Source organism: Triticum dicoccoides, chromosome 5B (assembly GCF_002162155.2).
Source record: "Triticum dicoccoides isolate Atlit2015 ecotype Zavitan chromosome 5B, WEW_v2.0, whole genome shotgun sequence".
NCBI classification, from domain to species: domain Eukaryota; kingdom Viridiplantae; phylum Streptophyta; class Magnoliopsida; order Poales; family Poaceae; genus Triticum; species Triticum dicoccoides.
This window is the reverse complement of record NC_041389.1, coordinates 182081499-182100579: the sequence shown is the minus strand read 5'-3', so window position 1 is coordinate 182100579 and position 19081 is coordinate 182081499. Positions and strand designations below refer to the sequence as shown.

Here is a 19081-nt window from a genome sequence, read left to right as displayed (position 1 = left end):
TTAAGGAGTATTAGTATTGGTCTAGGAGTCCTTATTAGTCTATGTTTAGTTTCCTTTCACCTCAAGTCATGTGTAATATATATATGCCCCTTGGGCCTTCAATAAAGTTAAGTTGCTTTCCTAACATTCGGTTGTTTGTTGGTTTCCAGTGCAGAGAAACCGTAAACGCCGAATTACCTGTACTACATGTGACCGCTTCATCCCTCGGGGGTAGCAAGCCCCATACAACATACGCCGGGCCGTCAGTCATATGATTACTTCATACGAGGTGAATCGTCCCAGTTGGCACATACACAATCTGGGTTGGCAGTTTCCACTTTCCACAAAACGTAGTAGCTACCAGACGGCGCTGTCTCCAGCCCTAGGAGGTGAGGCGATCAAACAGTCACCCTCCGGCCAACTGGCGCACACCGGTGAATTCTCGTTGGTCACCATTAGTTTCACGATGGTTACAACTCCGACCAGCCGCTCGCACAATATTAAAAGAAGTACCCCTGCTGCTTGAAGCTTGCAAGTAGGTAACACCACAATGAGTCCATGACTAACTCTACCTAACACCGCAATGTAATCTAAGTCGATGGCTAGTGTACTCCTCCAGAAAATACATCTTGATTCATGCAAGCACTAGACTACTAGTGCATAGAAATTGAAAGTAATTAACTTATGGCTTACATTGCGCTTAATTAATTCAGTTCTATGTACAGTATAATGGTTATCAAATGAAAGCTTCTCAGTTTCGGTAGTATATCTTGATTTAGCGGTATTGGCCAATAAATATTCTCAATTTTTTTTTGATCAGTATATAAATTTTATGCTAAAGTTGGGAGCTATGTTACAGAGTAAATGACAATTGGCTATGAGGCTGCTCATGGCATGTTGCATCTATTGATGGTGCACATGGACTTCGGTTTCTCGGTTAACCGAACAAAGCGAACCGACAAATTTTGGATTACAAGATTTGGTTTTCATTTTTGTTAGGATTATTTTGGTTGTCATTTTACACAAATCGAAATTAAAAAAATCCGGATAAACTGAACTTAAGTAACCACATAAACTGAATGTCCACCGTCAGCTTATCCACCTTTTCTGCTTTAATTGCTGATGATGCATGCAGATGATTTAATTAAATTACTCTAGAAAATATGGTAGGTCTTAGAAGCTTGAAATGATCACGTTGTAGGTTGAGTTTATATGGTTTGAATGATTACGTATGATCGTTTCTGTGGATATTTCAAACAATTGATGTTGAAGCATATTAGTGTGTTCAACTGTCAATTTCAAGATGGAGGATTTTTTTTTCATTTATGATTCTTTGGGTACTCTTCGATTTGTGTTTCAGTTTTCTGTCAAACTTTGCTGTAGACTCCTAAAGAAGAATATGAAGATCCTGTTCCAAATATTTCAGCTGAAGTCGATTTGTTGGTGAGTCTTATTTACTTTTTTTTCTAGAAGTCATTGTGAACTGTCTATTGTTTTGAAGGATTGAAGACTATTTGAAATAAAAAAAATGATTGGTCAACTACAATTCCACACTATCGCTATCCTATGTGGTTTACTTTTCTGACCAATCCTGTTGTGTTCCAAAAGGAACATAATGAGTTTGACTAGCTTGAAGCTCTTAGAGTTATATATATTTAGCCATGTACCCCCTTGTATTTTCCCTGTTCTCTATGGGATTTTCTGCATATTGTATTGCACATGTACATGTATATATACTGGCCTATGGCCACTTGGAAATACAAGTTGCATATTTCCTAACATGGTATCAGAGCCTCGTTTTTTTTCTCTGGCACACGCAACTTGTGCTCTCCAGATCCAATCTCATCTCGCGTCACTGCTGCCTTCTCTCGCCGGCCGTCCCTGTCTTCTCCACCCACGTGCCTCTTATTGAGCTGCTGCTCCTCCTCCACCTCATTGCTGGTCATCTCGTGACTGTGCTGTGCCTGCAGGTCAACGCCCTGCATACCCCGCGCAGGTTGCCCGCTGCATACCTGCTGCAGTCCGTGTGCTTCTACTTCCATCCTGCTGCCACTGCTGAATATCCCACGCAGGTGGCCTGCTGCCCCACTGGCCCGCTTCTTCACCCATCAGCCGTCGGCTGGCGGCTCTGCCTCGTAGGTCTGCCCCAACGCCGATCCAATCTTCCCACCCGCGCGTTGATCCATCCCTGCGAAGCAGCCCGCTGCTTGATCTGGCTGCTCGTTTGCATGTTGACCCGCACGCCCGTCCGCACATGGCTGTTCGCTCACTGTCTGATTAGGTCGGCTCGTGACAGGCTGCCCGCCTCCTGGCCTTCCTTCGATCTCATTCAAGCGATGAGCAGCTGGCGCTCCTGTGTTGGTCAGATGATTTGGCTAATTTGGTAAAAAAAGTTTCTAGGTTGTCGAGCACGATTTCTCTCCCTTGTTGCCAGCTCATTTTTGACGGTGTTCCTTACACTGATCCTGTCTCTCGCCCCTACGGCGTCTCTTGGTGCTTGGTGCTTGTCCGCATGTGATGCTGTTCCCTTTGAAGTCTTCCGCAGGCTGTGTTGGTCGCTCTTCAGCGACTCGTCTTGCGACCTCCGCACATGGGGATTGTCGCTCTACACTGACTCCTCTCGCGACTTTCACCGGTGGTGTTGGTGCATACCGCTCCAGCGACTACGCTTTGCACCCGTGCCATCCCTTGACAGTTGGTGCTTGTATGGATGCAACCTCGTCTTCTCCACCGGCTTCTGCAAACGATACTAGTCATGTTACATCGCCTCATCTAGTGGCTTCCATAGGTCACCACGACCACTCCTCTTTCGGTGTTGCTGCGTTGACTTCTTCACGTGTCCTTCATTGAGCAGGAGATTGTGCGACTTCGCGACTTGCTGATTACCTATGGCTCTCCATTGCCGGGTGCATCTATGTCGACCTCTTCAATTGAGCCCCTGACTTAGCAGGAGATCACGCGACTTCGATACCTGCTTGCTGCATCTTTCGGTTCTTCATCGTCAGGTTTCGCTGGTTCTGCTACTGACCCTTCTAGCCTTCTACACAGGCAGGCACATCTCCGTGGATTCTTGATACTGGAGTATCTTTTCATATGACTCATGATTCATCCACCATGTCCTCTATTGGACCTCTTGATTCTCCTGTTCATGTTCTTACTGCTGATGGTACCTCCCTCCTGATTAATGGCCGAGGCAGGCATTCTTAGCACTTCGTCTTTTCATGTTCCTGATGTTGCTCATATTCCTCGACTTGCCATGCAGCTTCTTTCTGGTGGTCAGATTGTTGACTCTGGTTGTCGGGTCATTCTCGACTTTGACTCATGTTCTATTCTGTACTGTCACACCGGTGCTCTCCTTGGTGTTGGCCCTCGGCATCCTTGACTGGCTTCACCACATCCACTGCCACCGCCGCCAGTCTCTCCATGCTGGTCACTTGTGTGGCTCTCGTCTCTCAGCCTTAGTTCGACATGGTCTTCTTGGATCAGTCTCCGGCTATGTGTCTTTAGACTGTCAGGGTTGCCGGCTTGGTAAACAGGTCCACGTGTTGTGGATGCGTCTACTGATGCACCAACTAGTTTTGATGTGCCATCTTCCTCTTAGCCTACTTCTGGCATGCGTCCTCGTCCGCTTCCGCCTGTTGATCACCTTGGTTTTTCAAGCACTGGTGCTGCTGTTCTTGAGCCTACTTATCGTGATGCTGTTGTTCATCTCGAATGGCAGCTTGCGACGGCAGAGGAGCTTGCTGCTCTTGAGCGCACTGACACGTGGGATCTTGTTTCTCTTCCTCCCCGTGTGCTGTCCCATTACTTGTAAGTGGGTCTACAAGGTTAAGATTTGCTCCGATGGTTCCCTTGAGTGTTGCAAAGCTCGTCTTATGGCTTGTGGCTTTCAACAGGAGCATGGTCATGATTACCATGAGACTTTTGCTCCTGTGGCCCATATGACCATTGTTTGCACATTTCTTGCTGTGGCCTCTGTTCACACTGGTCTGTCTCTCAGCTTGATGTTAAGAATGCCTTTCTTAATGGTGAGCTGCGTGAGGAGGTTTACATGCAGTCACCACCTTGGTATTCTGTTCCGGACGTCATGGTTTGCCGTCTTTGTTGCTCTCTCTATGGCCTTAAGCAAGCCCCTTGTGCCTGGTTTGATCGTTTTGCCTCTATAATGACTGCAGCTGTTTTTTCAGCGAGTGTTCATGATCCTGCGTTGTTTGTCCACCTTTCTGCTCATGGTCGGACCCTTCTTCAATATGTTGATGACATGATCATCACTGGCGATGACCGTGAGTATATTTCCTAACAGAAGCAACCGCAAAGGTGTGCTTCCACAATATGTGGGCATTGGAAAGGAAAGGATGCTACCATTCCTATTTGTGCCAATTTGAGAAAGAACTAATAATAATCCTTAACTTCTCAAGGAACCCTTCATAAGTGGTTGTGAATGTTGACTTGTTTGATCTTTTTGATCATTGTTCCCTAGGATCATGAATCGAACAGCTTGAATTATCAAGTTTGGGGTTATTTATTTCATGAACAGTGCATAGTTTTTTTTTTTCTTTTGCTCTATTTCACAGAGTTGTAGAATCTTTATGTAGGGCTTTGTTGACAAGGAGAATACATCTAACTTAAGAAACCTTAACAGGACATCACATGAGGGCAGCAATCAGCATTGGCTTTCAGCATTCTATGTAGTGTATAACATGTCTTATCTCTCTCTATTGGGTAGATTTAGTAGGAACATCATTAGCACTGTACATGTAGTTGACAAGTGAATCAGCAAGCACAGTTATCTGAAGTATTTGGGGTTTGAAAGTATGTCTGCCTTTATTATTTCTTACTTCTGTTTTTCTTGTTACATGTAATTGATGCGAAGAAGGGAAGAATGGAGGCAATGCAACTTAAGGTTGATACGTGCATCTATCTTGGATATTATCATGCACACTAATGCCTGAGTTTGCTTAATAAATGTAACGGAAGGAATTGAAAACCCTCATCCATTTTCTTGGCAGATTGCTGATGAGACTGAAAAAGGATTCTATTTGAAGAAGTTTAAAGAGACAGAACAAAAGGTTTACAAGTTTTTGCATTATAAGTAGACGCCCTGCAGTACTTGCTTGATAGTCCCACTTCAGAGGCCATAATCCTTTTTTAACATGTATCTTTAGTGTTGTATATTGCTGTCATTTATGTCAGACATTTCTCCATCTTATACATTTATCCGAGGTCTCGGTTTACCCATGTATGTTAGTTCATGAGTTTGTGCTACTGAACTAACGTAGTTATCAAGAGTTTACACTAATAACTTGATAAAATAAATTCATGCTGGCACAAAATTTTCTCCCCGTTCATGATATAAAACTATATACTGATAACCTTTGATGATCTATCTAGTTTTGAAGCCTTTGATTTATATTTTGATCATTTGTCTTCTGTTTCTAACCCGTTGAGATTCTGAAGGTTGCTAAAGAGAAAAGAAAGGAAACTGTTTCAGAAGGTAGTGCTCAGGAGGAATGTAAGGTTTGTTTCTGATCCTTCAGCCAGTTTGTTAATCATGAATATTTTCTCCGATGGTTAGGTTTAATTAAATTCGAATGATATCCACATTGAGTAGAGAAATCCAATCTGTTGGAATTGAATCACCCAATTCCTCCACTTCCTGAGATATGGTCCACAGAACCACTACTAGCAGTGAAGCTTAGCTGAATCACTCAGCCCCCGTCTCCGTTGGAGCTGAATCACCCAGCTCCTCTGTTGTTTCTCACAACATGCACAAGTACACAGGCTGTTTTGGTGACTTGCTGCCTCACGGAGCCAAAGCCCTCTTATTGATGCACTACAAGCTTTCCTTACAAAGATGGCATACATGCCTATTTATAGGCTACATGAACCTACCTTAACCAATACAGCTCAGAAGTAGCTAGCATTGGTACAATCTGGTAACAGTTGGACCTTTGCGCTTGTTAAAGAATAGCTGTGTTGATCTATCTCGAATTTGTAGGTAGGAGTGTGAGCCCAGTGATTCCACTAACTCACATCTTGTTTGGGAGTTAGGCTTCCCAAATACGAATATATTGTGCATATTTATGGTTTGGATGAGCCCCTCAGATCATTTTTTAAACTTAAATTAACGCAGTATTACTCAACGCCCGGAGGATGCAAATTTGGGGAATCTTGCAGATACCTACATTACGAAGGGAAAGAAAGGAAAACAGAAGTTGCAAAGGTTGAGCTGAACTTTCTAGGTCTTCCACTTCGTCCAGTAAGTTACATTCATTTCTTCAACTTGTATCCCTGGGTCCGTTTGACTCACATTATGTTGTTTTGGTGAGTTTTTTTTTTAATGTTTTCATGCTCTAGAGATACTTTTGATCTTAGGGGTGTGCATATCAATGACTTGAAATGTTGGAAGGTACGGATATGACAGAAGTTTCCCTTTGGTAAATGGTGTACTAAGTGGACAAGGGACAAAAACATCCAGATAGAACTTATCTTTTTTGTTTCCCCTGTATCAGTTTGCCTTTTGGGGTTGAAACTTTAAAGAATACTGCAGGCAGAAGTTTCCCTTTGATAAATGGTGTACTAAATGGAAAAGGGACGAAAGCTAATCCACATAGAACTTCTCTTTTTTGTTTCACCTATATCACTTTGCTTTTGGGTTTGAAACTTTAAAGAATACTACAGGCAGAAGTTTCCCTTTGATAAATGGTGTACTAAAGAACAAGGGACAAAAGCTAATCCATATAGAACTTCTCTTTTTTTGTTTCACTTGTATCAATTTGCTTTTGAGGTTAAAACTATAAAGGATACTACAACACAATATGAACTCAATTTTTTCCCCAGAATTGCATGTTTACAAAAATAAAGAACTTCCATTAATTAAGCAATAAAAGAAAGGTTGGGCTATCTCTGACATGCAGGTCGGATCGCAGCCCTGCAAAAACCTTGTACTCGACATTAAGCCCAAACTGAGCAAGCTCATGGACAGCCCTATTACTGTTAGAGTTATATATATATAGCCATGTAACCTTTTCGTATTTACCCTATTGTATAAGGGGTTTCCTGCAGTCTGCATATATTCCACACCTGTACATGTATATATACTGGCCTATGGCCACCTGGGAATACAAGTTGCAATATTCCTATCATGGTATTAGAGCTAGGTCAATTTTATAGCACGCGCAACTCGTGCTGTTGATCCACCTCCGTCACGACGCCTCCATCCTTGGCTGCGCTGACTCTCCGTGGTGGCCACATCCTCAGGCTGCTATTGGTTTTTCTCCCTCCCACCCCCGATCGGCCCTCATCCGCCTCTCTCTCGTGAGGCCGCTGCCGCCTGATAGCCGCCACCCCCGATCGAAGACTCCTGCCGTCGCCCCTGATCGATCGATTTCCCTGCCCAGATCAAGCAGAGACGGTCCCGTTCGAGACTCCCGCCTCTGCTTCCGATCTACATCAACGCTAGGTCCCACCCACGCTCCAGCCAACTGTTTCTTCTCGTGACCCAGCCGCCAGGTTCCATTGCTGCTGTAGCCGGGTCCCAACTGCCCTCGATCCAGCCGCCAGGTCCCGATCGAGACTCCTGATCGTCCTTCGGTCTGATCCCTCTGCTGATGCAGATTGAGGCTCTTGATCATCTGTAAAAAAAAAACAGGCGTGATGTCTCTGTCCTTTGGCTATGTTGCTGTTCCTCACTGTCCGATGATTTTTGATGGTACCAACTACATTGAGTTTGTCGGCTTCATGCGCATTCACATGCGTGGCCTTCGTCTCTAGGGCGTTCTTTCTGGCGAGGTCCCCAGTCCGCTGTGTCCAGGTCCTCCTGTGGCTCCTACACCGACGCCACCGGTTCTTGCTGTCGATGCTGATCAGGCTGCGAAGGATGCAGCTAAGCTGGCTGATGACGCTGCCGTTCTTGCTTATGATGAGCAGGTTCAGACCTATGAGGACGCATTTCAGACTTATCATGCAGCTCTGTCTGCTTACACTCAGTGGCTTGATGATGATGCTCGTGCCGCCGCTGTTCTCACTGTTAGTGTTCTGCCTCAGTTTGCCTCTGAGTTTCTCGGCCTCTCTACTGTCTTTGAGATGTGGACTCGGCTTCGCCAGCGCTATCAGCCCTCTAGTGATGCCTTATACCTGTCTGTGGTTCGTCAGGAGCATGCTCTTCAGCAGGGTGACTCCACTGTTGATGAGTTCTATGCACAGAGTTCTGCTATCTGGCGTCAACTTGATTCTCTCCGCACTGTTGGTTGTCGTACTTGTCAGTGTTGCCAGGCTGTGCGGGCTGATTTGGAGTTTCACCGTGTCTACGAGTTCTTGTCTCGACTCCGTAAGGAGTTTGAGCCCCGGCGCTCTCAGTTGTTTGCTCGTGGTCGTATCTCCCTCATGGAGGCGCTTTCTGAGATCCGTGCTGAGGAGACTCGCCTCCGTGGCGCTGGTTTACTTGAGGTTCCCTCTGTGCTCGCTACTCGAGTTCCTGCTATGCATGCTGCACCGACTCCTTCCCACTCGAGTGCTCCGCCGCTCTTGCCTACTCCTACGGGCGGCTAGGGTCGGTCTTGTCCTCACCGTGGCTACTGCAAGATGGATGGTCATGTTGAGTCTCAGTGCTTCCAGAAGAAGAAACACTTGCGTAAGGCGCGATCATCAGCTTCAGGGACTTCCTCTACTTCGACATCTTCAGCCACCGCCTTGACTGAGCAGGATATTCTGCGACTTAAGCGTCTGCTTGCCGCTTCAGGTTCTCCTTCGACGGGTACTGCAGGTTCTGTGACTGATGCTTCCCGCACTGAGCAACCACCCTCTACACAGTCAGGTACATCCTCGTGGGTTCTGGACTCCGGAGCTTCTTTTCATATGTCTTTCATTCTTTCAATTTGTCCTCTCTTAAATCGCTTGATTTTCCTGTTCATGTACTCACTGCTGATGGTACTCCTCTTTCTGTTGCCAGTCGAGGCAATCTTACCACACCTTCTTACTCTGTTCCTGATGTTGCTCATGTTCCTCGACTTACCATGAATCTTTTTTCTGCCGGTCAACTTACTGATTCTGGTTGTCGCGTCATCCTTGACGTTGACTCTTGTTCTGTTCAGGATCATCGAACGCACACTTTGGTTGGGGCTGGCCCTCGCCGCCATGACTCTCAGGGTCTTTGGGAGCGACTGGCTTCATGTTCCTTCCGCTGCCACCACTATCGCCAGTCCATCCGCTTCTGTCGTTTCAGCTACCGGCTCCTTCCAGCAGTGGCATCATCGACTTGGTCATCTTTGTGGGTCTCGCTTGTCGTCATTAGTTCGTCGAGGTCTTCTAGGGTCTGTCTCAGGAGATGTCTCTTTAGAGTGTCAGGGATGTAGACTAGGAAAACAGATTCAGTTACCTTACCCTACTAGTGAGTCGGTGTCTCAACGTCCTTTTGATTTAGTCCATTCTGATGTATGGGGTCCGGCTCCCTTCGCTTCGAAAGGGGGCCATCGATACTATATTATTTTCATTGATGATTTCTCTCGTTACACTTGGCTTTATTTTATGACTTCCCGCAGTGAGGTTCTTTCCATCTATAAGCGTTTTGCTGCCATGGTTCACACTCAGTTCTCTTCACCTATTCGTGTGTTCTGTGCTGACTCCGTTGGCAAGTATATTTCCAAGATGTTGTGTGGTGTTCTTGCTGAGCAGGGCACTCTTCCTCAGTTCTCTTGTCCTGGTGCTCATGCTCAGAATGGCGTGGCTGAGCAAAAGCACCGCCACCTTGAGACAACTTGTGCGTTGATGATCGCCGCTTCTCTTCCACCTCATTTTTGGGCCGAGGCTATATTCACCTCCACCTATCTCATCAACCTTCAGCCGTCCGCTGCTCTCTAGGGTGGTGTTCCTTTCGAGTGTCTCTTTGATCGTTCTCCTGATTATTCGACGCTTCGCTTGTTTGGTTGTGTTTGCTATGTTCTTCTTGCCCCTCGCGAACGCACCAAACTGACCGCTCAGTCTGTTGAGTGTGTTTTCTTAGGCTATAGTGATGAGCATAAGGGCTATCGTTGTTGGGATCCTATCGGTCGTCGGATGCGTATTTCTTGGGATGTGAGTTTTGATGAGTCTCGTCCCTTCTACCCGCGTCCATCTGCCTCGAGCTTCTCTGTGGAGGATATCTCTTTCCTCACTTTTCCCGACACACCTATCACTCCAGTTGAGCCCTTGTCTCTTCGTCCTGCTCCCTCTCCTTCTCCACCTCTTGCCGATTTGCCGCCACCATCTCCGACGGTTCCCTCACCTCGCATGTCACCAGATTCTGCACCTTCCTCCCCGGTGATTTCTTCGTCTCCACCTCCTGATTCTACCTCGGCTATTCCTCCTCGTATTCTTCCATCTTTGCCTCAGTATTACACTAGTCGTTCATGTAATGTGGATGTGTCTGCTGACGTGCCGTCCTCCTCGTCTTAGCCTACCTATGGCTTGCATCCTCGTCCGCTTCCGCTTGTTAATCGCCTTGGTTTTTCAACCGCTGGTGCTGTTGTTCTTGAGCCGACTTCTTATCGTGAGGCTGTTGTTCATCCTGAATGGCAGTTTGCGATGGCAGAGGAGATTGCTGCTCTTGAACGCACTGGTACATGGGATCTTGTTTCTCTTCCTCCTGGTGTCCGTCCCATCACTTGTAAGTGGGTCTACAAGGTTAAGACTCTCTCCGATGGTTCTCTTGAGCATTACAAAGCTCGTCTTGTGGCTTGGGGTTTTCAGCAGGAGCATGGTCGTGATTATGACGAGACATTTGCTCCTGTGGCCCATATGACCACTATCCGCACACTTCTTGCCATGGCCTTTGCACGCCACTGGTCTGTATCTCAGCTTGATGTTAAGAATGCCTTTCTTAACGGTGAGCTGCGTGAGGAGGTATACATGCAGCCACCACCTGGGTATTCTGTTCCTGATGGCATGGTATGTCGTCTTTGTCGCTCTCTCTATGGCCTTAAGCAAGCTCCCCGCGCCTGGTTTGAGCGTTTTGCCTCTGTGGTGACTGCCGCTGGTTTTTCAGCGAGTGCTCATGATCCAGCATTGTTTGTCCACCTTTCTCCTCGTGGTCGGACTCTTCTTCTCTATGTTGATGACATGATCATCACTGGTGATGACCCCGAGTATATTGCCTTTGTAAAGGCCCGTCTTAGTGAGCAGTTTCTTATGTCCGATCTTGGACCTCTTCGCTACTTTCTTGGGATTGAAGTCTCTTCTACCTCTGATGGCTTTTTTATATCCCAGGAAAAGTATATACAGGATCTTCTTGTTCGTGCTGCTCTTTCTGATGAGCGCATTGTTGAGACTCCCATGGAGCTCAATGTTCACCTCCGTGATACTGATGGTGACCCCTTGCCTGACCTGGCGCGTTATCGTCATCTTGTTGGGAGTCTTGTCTATCTAGCTATCACTCGTCCGGATATCTCTTATCCGGTTCATATTCTGAGTCAGTTTGTCTCCGCTCCCACTTCGGTCCACTATAGTCACCTCCTTCGTGTTCTTCGATATCTTCGGGGCATGATCTCTCACCGTCTATTCTTTCCTCGCTCCAGTTCTTTACAGCTTCAGGCCTATTCGGATGCTACGTGGGCTAGTGATCCCTCCGATCGCCGTTCACTTTCTGCTTACTGTGTTTTTCTTGGTGGTTCTCTCATTGCCTGGAAGACGAAGAAACAGACTGCAGTTTCCCGTTCGAGTGCAGAGGCTGAGCTACGAGCTATGGTTCTTTTGACGGCAGAGGTGACTTGGATACGGTGGTTACTTCAGGATTTTGGTGTTTCTGTTACTACACCTACTCCGCTCTTGTCTGATAGTACAGGTGCTATTAGCATTGCGCGCGATCCTGTGAAGCATGAGCTCACCAAGCATATTGGTGTTGATGCTTTCTATGTGCGCGCTGGTGTGCAGGATCAGGTTATTGCTCTTCAATATGTGCCTTTCGAGTTACAGTTGGCGGATTTTCTGACGAAGGCCCAGACTAGAGCGCAGCATGGCTTCTATCTCTCCAAACTCAGTGTTGTTAATCCACCATGAGTTTGAGGGGGGGGGGGTGTTAGAGTTATATATATATAGCCATGTAACCTTTTCGTATTTACCCTATTGTATAAGGGGTTTCCTGGATATATTCCACACCTGTACATGTATATATACTGGCCTATGGCCACCTGGGAATACAAGTTGCATATTCCTATCAATTACAAACCTTGTTCATCTTAGATCCTTTGTAGTCTGGTAGGTTGTGGATGATAAGTTTGATATCCTCGATCACCCCACCCGCCATCGATTTGTTTCTTTCCTTAACACAACAAGTACCACCAAAATCCTCAAGTAACCAGCGTAACCAAGTCACTTCCACCGTGAGAAGAGCCATAGCTTGCAACTCAGCCTCTGCACTCGAACGGGAAACCGTAGTCTGTTTCTTTGTCTTCCAGGCAACGAGAGAACCACCAAGAAAGACACAGTAAGCAGAAAGTGAATGGCGATCTGAAGGATCACTAGCCCAGGAAGCATCTGAATAGGCCTGTAGCTGTAATGAGGAAAGAAGAGACGGTGAGAGATCGTGCACGAAGATATCGTAGAACACGAAGAAGGTGAATATAGTGAACCGAAATGGGAGAAGAAACAAACTGACCAAGGATATGGACAGGATAGGAAATATCCGGGCGAGTGACAACGAGATAGACAAGACTCCCAACAAGATGACGATAACGAGTCGGATTAGACAAGGGCTGACCATCGGAAGCACGAAGGTGAACATTAAGCTCCATAGGAGTCTCAACAGTGCGCTCATCACTAAGAGCCGCACGAGCAAGAAGATCCTAGATATACTTTTCTTGGGAAATAAAAAAGCCATTAGAAGTGGAGGAAATCTCAATCCCAAGAAAGTAATGAAGAGGACCAAGATCAGTCATAGAAAACTGCTCACTGAGACGGGCCTTGACAGAGGCAATGTACTCAAGATCATCGCTAGTGATAATCATGTCATCAACATATAGAAGAAGAAGAGTGCGACCACGAGTAGAAAGGTGGACAAATAGCGTTGTATCATGAGCACTGGGCGAAAAACCATCTGCAGTGACCACTGAGGCAAAATACTCAAACCAAGCGCGGGGGGCTTGCTTAAAGCCATAGAGAGAGCGATGAAGACGGCAAACCATGCCATCAGGAACTGAATACCCAGGTGGTGGCTGCATATAAACTTCCTCACGCAACTCACCATTAAGAAAGGCATTCTTAACATCAAGCTGAGACACAGACCGGTGGCGAAGAGAGGCCACGGCGAGAAGTGTGTGGATAGTGGTCATATGGGCCACAGGAGCAAAAGTCTCATCGTAATCACGACCATGCTCCTGCTGAAAGCCACGAGCCACAAGACGAGCTTTATAACGCTCAAGAGAACCACCCGAGCGAGTCTTAATCTTATAGACCCACTTACAAGTCATGGGACGAACATGGGGAGGAGGAGAAACCAGATTCCACGTGCCGGTGCGCTAAAGGGGAGCAATCTGCTTTGCCATCGCAAACTGCCATTCAGGATGAACAACATCTTGATAAGAAGTCGGCTCAAGAACAACCGAAAGACCATAGCGAGAAGGAGAATATCAGTCAGGGGTGGGCAAGGCTGAGAACGAAGACCATAAGTCAGCTGAGAGGAGGAAGATGACACACCAAAAGTAGATGGCGCATCAGTGGACATATCCACAACATGTGGACGATGAGTGTAATGGAAAGGGAACGAGGGAAGAGGAGCAATCGCCGGAGGCGAAGGTGAAGACGGGGAAGTCATTGGTGACGAAGGTGAAGACGAGGAAGGCATCGGTGAAGGTGGAGATTCATGCGGCAAGGAAGAAGAAATTGTGGGAGAGGACGACGGCGGATCTGTGACAGCGGGAGGAGGGGTAGAAATATGGCGCACGGAGGGAGGTGTATCGGGAAATGTGAGAAAAGACATGTCCTCCACAAAAAAGGTCAAGGAGGATGGACGCGGGTAGAAAGGACAAGACTATCAAAAGCCACATCCCGGGAAATACTCATCCGATGACCGACAGGATCCCAACACCGATAACCCTTATGCTCATTGCTGTATCCTAGAAAGACACACTCAACATACTGAGCGGTCAGTTTGGTGCGTTCACGTGGGGCAAGAAGAACATAGCAAACACAACCAAACAAACGAAGTGCCGAATAATCAGGAGAATGGTTAGAAAGACGCTCGAAAGGAATACCACCCTACAGAGCAACTGATAGCTGAATTTTGACGAGATATGTGGAAGTGGAAATAGCCCCAGCCCAAAAGTGAGGCGGAAGAGAGGCAGTGATCATCATCGCACACGTCGTCTCAAGAAGGTGACAATGCTTGCTACTGCTGAAAAGAGCTAGCAGATGTAGCAACAGGGGTCACACGACTGTCAAGGTGGCATCAGAGGGAAGACGAAGCCAGTCAAGCTCCTAGAGACCATCATGGCGTCAGGGCCAGCACCAAGCAGAGCGCCGGTGCGACGATCCTAAACAGAACATGAAGTAGAGTCTGAGATTGACCCTACAACTAGAGTCAACAATCAGACTACCTGAAAAGAGCGTTATGCTAAGTCGAGGAACATGAGCAACAAAGGGAATATGAAAGGAAGATGTGCTAAGAGTGCCTTGACTAGCGATAAGGAGGTGAGTACCATCAGCAGTAAGAACATGAACAGGAGATTCGACAGGTCGAACGGAGGTCAAAGTGGAAGAATCATAAGTCATGAAAAGATGCTACTGTATCAAAAATCCATGAGGATGTATCTGAATGAGGAGAAGGTGGTCTCTCAGTGCCAGAAAAGTCAGTCACAGAACATGCAGATCCCGTCAGAGCAAAATCCAAGCTTCAAGCAGGCAGTGGAGTTGTGCAATCTCATGCGTAGACAGCGACACAGCTGAAGAAGTTGAGGTAGAAACACTCGCCGGCGAAGAGCGGACGCCACTACCCATGGAAGCCGCGTGAAGAGTTGACGGAGAGCAGCAAGTCGACGTCGAGCGACATGTGAAAGCCACCGGGGGAGTCATCACCGGGGGAGTCGACATAGAGCGACCACCACCAGGTACGGCCGCCTCCATAGGAGTCAATATAGAACGACCATCATCACGTGCGGAAGCCATCAAACGAGTCGACGTAGGGTGGCCATAACCACATGCAAAAGCCGCTAGAGGAGTCGACTAGAGTGGCCATAACCACGGGTGGAAGGCGCGAGAGGAGTCGACGAAGAATAGTCACAACCGCCGGCGTAAGCCGCGAGAGGAGTCAACGTAGAGGTGCCGCCGAACGCGGAAGCCACAAGAGCATCGGCAGAAGTCACCTCAGGGACGACGACGCAGACGGACGAGCACCAAGCACCGAGGAAAGGCACATGTGCGAGACTTGGTCAGTGTAGGGAACACCGAAAACACCGTTAAAAATCACTAGAGAGGGCAAGAGACACCATGGCAGATGCTTGTTTTTTTAGGGCAACAACACAACAATCAAGCTTGGGTTCAACAGCCGAACAAACGCCAGAAGTTGACCAATCTGCCGAATAGCATGGCAGCCCACCAGAACCCCAATCATGTACTCCCTCCTTCCATCTATATAGGGCCTAATTCGTTTTTTAAGACCGCCTTTGACTATTGACAAGATTAATAGTACATGACATGCATAATGTAAAAATTATATCATTGAAAGCTCCTTTCACACACGAATTTAACGGTATGCTTTGTGTAAGTTGCATGTCATATATTATTGCTCTAATATTTGGTCAAAGTTAGCCTCGAAAAACGCATTAGGCCTTATATAGATGGAAGGAGGGAGTATATTGATCGACTCATGTGGGCGCAGCAGCTACCAATCCACGCGGATACACACGTATATAGCCGTGAGAATAGGTCAGCAGCCGAACGAGCTGAACAAGAGTTGAGCCAGAGTCACAGAAACTGAACTGAACCGAGCCGAGGCACAGGAGCCGAGCTGAACCACAGGAGCTGAGCCGGTTCGAAGCAGATCAACTGCACGTATTCGATCTGATGAGGACAAGGCACACACCGCTACAGCAGAGGACGCCCGCGTCGATGGGGCCGGCGGCGGATGTGCTTACAGATGGAACTGAGCCAAAGGCCTGGCGGCGGGCACCTCGGGCACCCTCCGGCCAGAGATGCACAGGTTGCGGCCGTCAGTCGTGGCCGGAGATGCACAAGTGGCCAGGAAGGCCGGGAAGACAGAGATGAACCGGTGGCCGGCACGGCGAGCAGAAGGCCGGCGACTGTCAGACGCGGGCGGAGAAGGCCGGAGATGTACATGCAGCCGGTGGTCGGACGCAGCCGGGAGGTCAACGATGTACAGGCAGCCGGCGGAAGACGCCGGAGATCGATCTAGAAATCAATAGAAGATCGAAAAAAAATCGATCTGAATAGCATGAGTTGCAACGTGCGGTGGAGACTCTAAACCTGGACCTGTTACCATGTTAGAAGAATAGCAACTTGGTATTGTCAGGAGGCAAAAGCCAACAAATATACTTGTACAGGGGGAGGCCAAAGGCCAGAATGCAAAAGGCCAAAGGCCACCATAAATATAACTCTAACACCACCATGCAACTTCGATCTAGCAATTCTTTCCCAGGTCATCAAGTGGGTTCTCCTCTCATTGACCTCATCACCTCACCGAAAATTCCGGATAATCTGTGTGAGCTCCTCACATATCTCAGAATTTCATGGTGATCTGGTGCCAAAACCAAAATGCTTGCATGGTTGAACCTACCGTAGATAAGTTAAAGTTATACCAACGCTGCTGTTTCTTAAATTGGATATTTCATGCAAATGTGGTGTTTATGATCTTGCAGGGAGGAAAAGAGTGTCCGTACTATATGCGCATTGGGAGCTGCAAATTTGCCACCAACTGCAGATTTCACCATCCGGATCCTACTAATGTGGTTTCAAGAGATCCAATGTTGGAGCATGAGAATGGCGATATTCCACAACAAAATGTTCAAGCATCTTCTCAGCTGAATGTTCCAGTATGGCCTGCTGACCAAAGGGCATTGAATGAGCACTGTGCTCCTTTTTTAGCTCCAGCATCCTCATACAGTGCGGGAATGATTCCACCTCGGGGAATGTATCCATCTCCAGAATGGAGTGGGTACCATCAGGTAAATATGTTTATATTCATTTGAAAATGTTCCTTCCACTCAAGTGGTTTTTATGTAGTCTCTTTTTTGAAAGGATAGTGGTAGGGGTGGCCTCTACATGTTGCCATGTAAATCTCAACAGGTGATATTGGCGACTGTTGCAGGTTGCTTTTCGCTTGAGTTTAGAAAACGTAACATTTAGCAGACTTACAGACCTTTGTATCGGACTATCGGTACTGTTTGTGACATTAAAACTCTTCTTTCACGCTGGCACCGTCATACATCATCTTACTGTATTGTGAGAACTGATGAATTAAAAAAAATTTACCATGTCCAATTTGCCAATCTATATGTTTAATGTTGAGACCTTATCTTAATGTATCTAGTTAATGTTCAAATTGTATTTTTCAGGTTCCATTAGGTCCATATTACCCTCCTGGAATCTCTTTTCATCATTTTCCAGCTCCTCCTGTGAATCATCCTATGTACAGGGGAGCAGATGTACCGGGACATCAAGAACTGCCCTCTGATGAATACCCAGAGAGACCTGGCCAACCTGAATGTCAACATTTTGTTAAAAGTGGGTTCTGTAAATTCAAGGCCAAGTGTAAGTATCACCATCCAAGGTCACTTGTGCCTCCACCAACAGCCGGAGCTCTTAGTCCACTCGGCTTGCCACTCAGACCTGTAAGTTGTTTGGTTCGTTCTTTTTGTTTTATTAAGTTGTGTTAGACAATACAATGCAAGGTGCTTGTAAAAATAAACCAGTTTTTGCTTAATCACTAGACTAGTGCTTGTTCCTATAGAGCATCTGTGATATACAAACAAGGATCGGTGCCTAAGAAAAACCCGGTTTGTTTTCACAAGCACTGTTCTAAACACCTTGCATGATACATGGCCTTGTTATGTTTAGATAAAGATGAGAAATCTGTGATATTTTGATGTAGTTTCGGAAGGACAGAAAATATGATTTTGACATTTAGTGGAGCATGTTAATTCTGAATTTCATAGTTATAGCTTATTTTTGCTTTTTTGGGCAACATTGTTATATTAATTTTGTAGGTTTGTATTTGTTGCGTCTGATCTGGCCTCTGGATTTGCAGGATCAGCCCGTGTGCACATACTATGAACGCTATGGAGTCTGCAAGTTTGGGCCAGCTTGCATGTACAATCACCCTTTTAATTTTGGTCATCCTGTATCCGCAGCAGGGCCACCTCTCTCTGCTCAATACCTCACTTCAGGAAACTACACGGTCTAGCAAGCAGGGCCGATTTTTTTTCTGTGGTCGCCATGATGCTTGGAATAACACTTCCACTTGTAAAATAGCGCAGCTGAAAGTTGCAGAGTTTTCATGTTGACGATAGAGATCTGGATTGCAAGTCAGCAACGAAGTTGCATGAAGTTGGGTGCATAGCCGCCGGGATTCGTAGAAACTAAACAGGTTTCGATACATGACACTGCTGCCCCTTTATATTGTAGAGCACTTGACGGTTCGTACACAATTGTTGCGTCACTCAAGCCCACCTTTTCATCTCAACTGTTCTGCGTTTACAATTTTATATTACTAGTTAGCGTGCATGTATTCCTAATCAATTTAAAAAGCAAATGTTTAAACAAAGTAAGCAAAAACTACACTAGCGATGCACTACTAATATTACAAAATCAACAGATGATAATAATGTACTAATAATAAACTAACGATTTTCATTTACACATGAATGATGAATTTATTTGTTGTATTGAGTGGAGGAGATTACTTGTGGGGAGGAGTCACTAACATATTGAAGCTTTTGTGAGACACTCCTGCATTTTATTGCTCTAGTATTTTTTACAAGGATGCTTCCGGTTCCAGTTAATGGAATTTGGCCACTGGGCGAGCCTAGAATTTTCAACAATTGGAAAAGCCTGTCAATCGTAAGTAAAAAAAATGTCTTTTTTGTCACAAGCATATGACTCATCATGAAAAAGATAGAAC

At 46.3% G+C, this 19081-nt stretch overlaps 1 protein-coding gene across 5 annotated transcripts in view; it reads left to right on the top strand.

Annotated features, from left to right (window-relative positions):
• LOC119308017 (zinc finger CCCH domain-containing protein 65-like) overlaps positions 1 to 18643 on the top strand; it is a 23755-nt gene extending 5112 nt beyond the window's left edge. Inside the window, exons 3-10 of one of the 5 annotated variants that reach the window (XM_037584132.1) lie at positions 1363 to 1422; positions 4853 to 4882; positions 4989 to 5048; positions 5437 to 5496; positions 6113 to 6202; positions 16821 to 17126; positions 17517 to 17792; positions 18209 to 18643. In XM_037584132.1, coding sequence (XP_037440029.1) covers positions 1363 to 1422; positions 4853 to 4882; positions 4989 to 5048; positions 5437 to 5496; positions 6113 to 6202; positions 16821 to 17126; positions 17517 to 17792; positions 18209 to 18364 — 1038 coding nt within the window. In that variant the 3' untranslated portion in view covers positions 18365 to 18643. Of the gene's footprint in view, positions 1 to 1362; positions 1423 to 4852; positions 4883 to 4988; positions 5049 to 5436; positions 5497 to 6112; positions 6239 to 16820; positions 17127 to 17516; positions 17793 to 18208 lie in introns of all 5 variants that reach the window. The other 4 variants (XM_037584131.1, XM_037584130.1, XM_037584134.1 and 1 more) reach the window with 4 other exon arrangements.
• The last annotated feature ends 438 nt before the right edge of the window (positions 18644 to 19081 follow it).